The sequence below is a fragment of the Lactuca sativa genome, chromosome 4, assembly GCF_002870075.4.
Source record: "Lactuca sativa cultivar Salinas chromosome 4, Lsat_Salinas_v11, whole genome shotgun sequence".
NCBI lineage: Eukaryota > Viridiplantae > Streptophyta > Magnoliopsida > Asterales > Asteraceae > Lactuca > Lactuca sativa.
The window spans coordinates 373,963,748-373,971,479 of NC_056626.2; the positions used below are offsets into that span (position 1 = coordinate 373,963,748).

At 34.2% G+C, this 7,732-nt stretch overlaps 1 protein-coding gene across 3 annotated transcripts; it reads right to left on the reverse strand.

Moving 5' to 3' along the window:
* Positions 1-258: 258 nt before the first annotated feature.
* LOC111893768 (uncharacterized) lies at positions 259-2,882 on the reverse strand. Of its 3 annotated transcripts, none has more exons than XM_023889852.3 (2): positions 2,641-2,882; positions 259-2,033 (listed from the first exon to the last, which is right to left on the reverse strand). In XM_023889852.3, the coding sequence occupies exon 2, from the start codon at positions 2,000-2,002 to the stop codon at positions 422-424; it is 1,581 nt and encodes a 526-aa protein (XP_023745620.1). In that variant the 5' UTR covers positions 2,003-2,033; positions 2,641-2,882; the 3' UTR covers positions 259-421. The 3 variants fall into 3 exon arrangements, with proteins under 3 accessions (XP_023745620.1, XP_023745634.1, XP_023745627.1); XM_023889866.3 differs by having other exon boundaries at positions 2,634-2,882; XM_023889859.3 differs by lacking the exon at positions 2,641-2,882 and adding an exon at positions 2,357-2,581.
* Between the last annotated feature and the right edge of the window lie 4,850 nt (positions 2,883-7,732).

Here is a 7,732-nt window from a genome sequence, read left to right on the forward strand (position 1 = left end):
CAATAAACGCTTTCTTTTGTAATTTAAGAATTACACGCAATAACACCTAACAACATTGTAGATATTAACATCTTGTTGAACCACATAACTACCATGTTCATTTTCTACTCCAATCACACATATGTTGAGCATTTGGCACAATTAGAATTTCAATACCATATTGATCATAGGTTGTGACATAAATCATTTATTCTTCAACATAATGAAAACTTATATAGTTAAAAGAACAAACAAAGATGCATATAATTTCACTATAAGTCAACATTGTTCGACAATTAAACCAAACAGTCATATAAAACTTGTAAAGTTATAAGATTGTCACTTCCTTTATTTATACACAAGTCAAACCTCAAAAACAAAATGAGAAAAAAACACATCAAAAGTCACTTACCTCAGTAGTTAAACAAGCAGTAATTTTTCATTAGGGTTTTCCATCTTGAAGAGAGATTACAGTTTCAAAAGCTCCAACCAATGCCTTCACTTTACTCTTTCTGCTTTCAACAAGCTTACTTGCTGTTTCTTCAATGACATTGTTAAACAACCCTTGAGCATCTTTCCTTCCTTGATCACCTTGATGCTTCAAAACAACGTTTTCATGACCATTGTTTGAAATAGAATCATTGTTTGTTTCTTTTTCATATTTCTTTTCAAAACTTCTTCTAGAAACATGTGGTCTCTCTTCATTTCCCTCCATAACTTTCCCTTTTCTGAATTTAAGCCTTCGAGGTCCGTTATTCTCAGATTGAAGATCAAGAATCTTTCCTCTTCTGAACCTTAACTTCACCCCTTCATCATCTTTATCTTCTGAAATTACCATTCTACCCTTTCTTGAGATCTTGTTGTTTTCGGTGGAGTTTACTTTCTCATTATCACTATCACTCTCAGTCTCTTCATCAGTGAAATCAGATTCATCTTCAAGAACCTCATCATCATAATAAGATTGAGAGCTTTCAGAAACAGGAGGTGCAATTAACAAATTTTCTTCAACTTCTGAAAAAGATTGGGGCTTTTCCAAGACTTCTGCCATTGATGAATCATCTTCAAGTTTGGAGCTTTCATAGACTGATTGTGTGATCATCGAATCTTTTTCCAACCCGTTTATGGAAACAGGATCATTCATCAATTCCAGTGATGGAAATGAGGGAGCATCAACGATTCCAACAGTTTCATGAATGTAATCGAACTCAATATTCCCACTTTTAGCCTCGGATTCTGTTTCAATTTGCTTGACCTCGATTTTTTGAACTATGTTTTGATCCTTTAATGGAGACACTTTTTTAACACTCTTATGTTTTATCACCTTCAAACTTGTAGCCCTACTCAAAGAAGAAACTTTAGGGGATTTTGATTCAACTGGAGTACCCTTCACGACATCTTTCTTAACAGCTTTAGGGGTAATCCCTGTCTTTTTGACAATTCGAATAGTATCTTTCTTCTTAACAACCTCTCCATTTGACGCATTTGACCCTGGACTTCGTTTCACAAGAGAAGTTGACCGTTGACCCAATTTGACCTCTTTATCTTTAGGTTTCCCATTTGCTGACATAACCCGTTTCAAAACTTGTGTCGTTTTAGATGTTAATGAGATTGAGACATCCTTTTTGGTTAATTCAAGAGGCGTTTGAATTTTGGGATCTTGAAAAGGTTTGATTGCTTTCTTTCTTTCTATTGGAGCTACAGTTGTTGTAATAACTTTCTCTTTATTGACAGCTGTTGATCTTTTGAACTTTATGGGGATTGAAGACTTTGATTGTTCATGTTTCTTACCATATTTACAGAAATCGTGACATGACCCAGTTGAAGCTCTGAGATAATTAGGGACGATGTTACCTTCTTCTCCAATGCTCTTTCGGGAACTTGGTATGCCCATGGAGAATCGTCTGGTTTTGCCGCCGGAAACGGTCAAACCACCACCATGACCGCCGTTCATAGAGCTTAGAGTACCTATGGACTTTCTTCTCTGCTTTCCATCTTCTCGAATTTCTTCACTTGTGGTATTCATTTAAAACGTAAAGCTTCGGGAATTTATCGACCTGAAACAAACAAACACTTTATCGTTATTCTGATCTGATTATGAGTTAATATATGCACAGTGCATTGGATCATATGGGTGTAATTTATGTGATATTGCATACAATCAATTAAATAGGAGGAATTGGAATCGGATCTGGACAAAAAACAGAATCATGACTAATAAAAAAAGCAATATGAGTTTTATGAGGAATTATGTTCGAATCATTTATACCAAAACTGCAATTCAACAACTTCTAATTAGAATCGAAACACACACCAATCGATCAACACACAAATTGAGCATTCAATTCGTAAGAAAAAGCACACAGGTAAACGATTGTACCTCAAATTTTCAAATCACATGGCCGAATTCAATCGCGAGTAGAGCTCAAGTTCAGAAATTTAATAAAAGTAATAATAATAAAAACCCTTTACAATCATCATGATAGACCGATCAAAAACTTGTCACCACAACAACAATTAAGGTAACAAGAAATAGGACCAGTTAACAGAAAACGTGTTTGATGTCTCTTCCTATCTCTACCACTGCATTTAATCCCAATAACCAAAAGATAAAAAGAATTCCAAAACAGATGAAACTGAACAATCGGTTAACTTACAGCATACCTTTTCTGTTTCGATTACTTTTTTGAATTAGCTTAACAACGAAGCGAAGAAAAACGGAGGTATAACATAAATGGCGTTGGATTAAGGGTTATTTTTTGGATCAAGAACTCTATTTCACGAAAGGGATCGTAGAAGCAACGTCTTGAAAGAGTGGTTTATGGGTTTAATGTTTGTGTGCGAGATGATCTGCGTGTTTGTTGAGACGAGAGAGAGAGAGAGAGAGAGAGAGAGAGAGAGAGAGAGAGACGTGAGACGAGGGGGGCGGGGAAAAGAAAGATCATGACTGCGAATTGTGGGTCCCAGATACGAGATATCGTTTCTTATTTTTTTAAATCAAAATATCGGGTTGATATTTGAAGTTATCGGGTTGGGTGATTGACCGAATAAAAATCAAGTATTAATTTAAAGGAAATTGAGTAACCTAATATTTATGCATTGTTTATTAGAAAAAATTATCAGTTTGATTTTTTTTTTTTTTGAAAAATTACTTTTTCCAAAATAGACAATTCCGGACTGATGTTATTTGACCTGATCCATTCTGATTGGATTCTGCGTACACCGATACTTAACTTATCTATTTTAATAAATGAATGTTTTTTTGCTACATGTTACATTTTCATTCAAATTGTCAAATGTTATTTTATGGTTATTTTGAATTAATTTCTTTTCCACATGTCATTTTATGAGTTTTTCTATTTTAATAAATTCCACATAATACTTTAATGTAATAATCAAAATAAATGTAGTAATAAATGTATATCAATTTCATTAATGAATTTATCTTCTTATTTTAAAATTTTCAACTTAAATCTCATTAGTTTATTTTGTTTATTTATTTAAATTTAAAAGATAAAAAAAATTCAATTTTAATAATTCATTGGTTTTCTTATTTTCTTATAAATCCAAAGTTCTTAAATATTTAAACATTTATATTTAATTTATTTAATTAACCTATGTAATACATGGGTCTTACACCTAGTTATATAATGCATATCAAAATATCATCATATTCTTGATTTTATGGATAAAGAAGATATGACATATGATTTCGACGACTCAGTGATTTTATTGGAGAGTTCTTGACTAATTTGCTTCTAGTTGTATAATTTCATAATTAAAATTGTAATATCGTTAGTCTATAACACAAGGAACTACTCTATTACATTAATATTAAGAATGTAGTTAAATTATGTAGTTTTTTTAGTGTTAGTAAAAGACCAAAGTATTAGAAGAAAAAGTCTTGTTAGTGCCTTATGTTATACCACATCGAATATTTGTATTCAGGAACACACACAAAATCTAAAACATATTCGTTACCACCAAATCGATCTCTTGGACCAAATTGATGTTCTTCTAGATCTTACAATTATTGCATGTTTTTAATGAGCTTGATTTTTATCTCTTAAAAGCAACAATTCATATTCTTTTATTTAACCTAAACATAAAAATGTTGCAAATAAAACCCACAATAGACTCCGTCTGTCGATCCTCTTGTTAATGTTGCATTCGAGTATGAGATCGGTAGCGATTGTGACATGGATAAGGGTCCCTAGTGTTGGTCTGGGAGGTGAGTAGATGGTGTGTGTTGGATGATCAATGTATAGATAAACATGTAAGATGAAAGTTACCTAATTCGATAACTGAGATGGCGGGATCAGTGGAGGCTCCTCATGTGTTGTTAATGATGGTGGCAGTGTAGGTTTCTCATGTTGAAGATGAAAAGAGGGTTGAGGAAAGATGGTGGAGGTGGTCCGTCAGTGACCATGCACGAGGTGTCAGTGGTTGGCGAGTTAAGGAGAGATGGTGGAGGCAATCGTTCAAATCTCATAACGTAAAGATTCAAAAGGGAGAAGAGTGTTGGGTAGGAGCCTAATTTTTATTTCTTAATATTTTGAAATGTAAACCAGCTAAATAAAAGAAATTGTAAAGTAGATAACAAATAGGCGAAATAGTCATTTTAACTTGGATTTCGACAAAATTCACAACCAAACCATTTAAAAATGAATATATTTATAAGTCAGAAATATTTCTATAATAGAATGCCATCTAATTATTTAACAACAGTATAAGTTAATAATTTTTATACTTATCAAATTTATTTATGTTACATTCATCCAATAGTAAACTTCAAAACCTTAATTAATAAGGAAACATACTAAATCGGTCAAACGTCTACCACGTACCAACAATGGTTTCCGTTTTGATACATGCCTAATTAATATCATAGTTATTAAATAATTACTTCATGGTAGTATGTTATAATAGGTTTTAAAACTTGGTGATAAATTTATGCCAAACGCATGTGGTGCATTATATTACCGCCACAATAGTAGCCGTATATTTAGTGGTTTTAGTCTCATGAAATTAAATATAACTATTAATAATATTAAATAATCTTATCTTAATTTTTCTACTCTAGAAAAAACAAAATACATAAATATGTCTTTTCCTGAACTACCCTTCAATGATCACGATACGGAAAACAATACACAATAACACAAATGACGTGTTATTGGAACATACAATATGAGCAACATCATATATAACCATCTTCTCTAGGGTAACAATACAAGGCAAATCGGAAAAGGTGACGAAAACACTTAATTATATTGCATTTCTATGTTGTTCTCTTTACAATGTTGTTATTTTGGCTATTTATATTTTATATATGTTGTCCTTTTGCCGTTAAAAAAACATAAATACGTTAGGACGTTAGGATAGTTCTAGAATTTATAACAATTTAATGGTATACATGCATGTGTCACATGTTAATGATGATACACATGTGCATGTCAATATATTTGCTAATAAAAGAAATGGTAATGATGTTGCGTTACATTGTTGTGTACAATGTACCCATTTTACAAATATGACTTTTTATGCAAATCTTAGCACATGAAAAAAAAAGTTTAAGCAGTTTGATTAAATAGGTTTAACATCTCTATATATTATTCTCAAACCATAGAAAGTAAAGAAAGGTCTTTGTCATCTCTTACTATCTACTCCTATTATAAAGCATTTCAATTTCTAAATACACACTGCAAAAATTATAGGATAATGATAGTTTACAATAATGATAGGTTGTATGTTTATCGTCGCCGATTGTTTAGCTTAGTTTGTTTGGTCTCATAGTATTTATTCTCCCATGTATTCCGTTTCCTCATCATAATTTTTTTTTGAGATTAATCAATAACAAGTTCATTGCTGATACCATCGAATTCTAGATGGTATCAGAGCAGGTTTCGAGATCCTAAATACAAGAATCCCTCCTGTTTCGATCTTGAAGGATGGCGGGAGATGATCCCAAGAACAAAGACAACATAGGGGAAAGTTGAGGGACTGCAATCGACTACAATTCTCCCCATTACACTCACCCACAGGTTCACCAAAACAGCTTCATGTGAATGATGTTCTTAGTGACATCAACTACGTTGTCTGGTCCCAGGAAATGGAGAATTTCCTCTTCGCCAAAAATAAAATCGAGTTTATTGACGACACTATCAAGAAAAAGGAACCTCACATTACATGGCTTGGATGCAATGTGATGCAATGATAAAGGGTTGGCTTACGACTGCAATGGAGAAGAACATATGTAACAACGTGAGCTATGCAACTACTGCCTCACATATTTGGTCAGATCTTCTTGAACGATTTGGCAAGGAAAGCTCACCCAGAGCTTATGAACCGAAACAAAGAATTGCAGTGAATCAATAAGACGGAGCCTCCATTTCCACATACTTCACGAGACTTCGATCTCTATGGGATGAGAATGCGTCAATCCAACCACTCCCACACCGCACTTCTTATAATTGTTCCTGTGATGTTGGAAAGAGGATGGACGAGTTTGAAGAAAAGGGAACTCTTGTACCAGTTCATTATGGGGCTTGATTATGAGTTTCATGTCATCAAAACACAAATCCTAGCAACCAAACCCATTTCTACTTTGGGCAATATGTATCATCTGGTGGTGGAAGATGAGAGGCAAAGGTTGGTCTCGAATGACAAGAGAGCTCAACCCAAAATTGCATCATTCAAGGCATTCCAAAGGAGAGATGGAAACTCTAACGCGTTCAAAGAGAGAAACTTGACAAGAACCACCAAAGAGAACAAAGAAAGAAAAGAGAATGGCCATTGCACGTTCTGTGGAAAGAATGGACACAAGAAAGAAGGGTGTTTCAAATTGGTGGGATAACCAAAGTAGTGTCTAGGAAAGAAAGAAAAGGGAAAACCGAGAGCAGCCTACATTGAGCCGTAATCCAACCCCATACCAAAGTTAATGAATGAGCAGTACTAACTTTTTGTGAAGCATTTTTCTAAAGCCAACAATCAAGAAGTCGTTCCACGTGTTGCAAACATGACATGTAAAGTATGGAGTAAAGGTGAGTGGATTATTGACTCTAGCTGTACCGAGCACATTACATTCTTGCCCGGTTTACTTGAAAGCAAGAAGAATGTACCTTTTGATTCACCAGTGGTTATACCTAATGGTAAATCAGTCCCCATTGAGGAAAGAGGTGATTGCATGCTCCCAGGGGGTAAAAGTGAATGAAGTTCTTCGTGTGTAACGTCCAAAAATAAGACCATATTTTTTTTGTGTTTAGATTAATAAACATATCCCAAATTATTATCATAAAACCAAGGTTATCAATATGTATCAATGCATCCTCAAAATCAAAGTTAATCACAAAGATGCGAAAACGAGTGGTGTGTGCTCTGCAATCATCCCAAGCTCTTCCCTTTGGAACCAGAAGTACCTAAAACATAAACTGAAAACCGTAAGCACAAAGCTTAGTGAGTTCCCCAAATACCACATACCATATATACACAAATAAACATATATGGGCCCGCTCTTCATCAGGCACCGCCCGACATCGAGCCTTGCTCGGTATACACTGATCAGGCCCCGTCCGACATACATATAAACATATAACATATAAACATATATACATGCAGTAATCATAAAGGCACATAGCATACAATATAGTCATCGGCCCCCGCCCGGTAAGCATACGAGTACAAAACACATGCAAGAGTCACGTAGACATCTAGCATCCTAACATAAAAAAATCATGGGCCGAAATTGGTGCCTTCA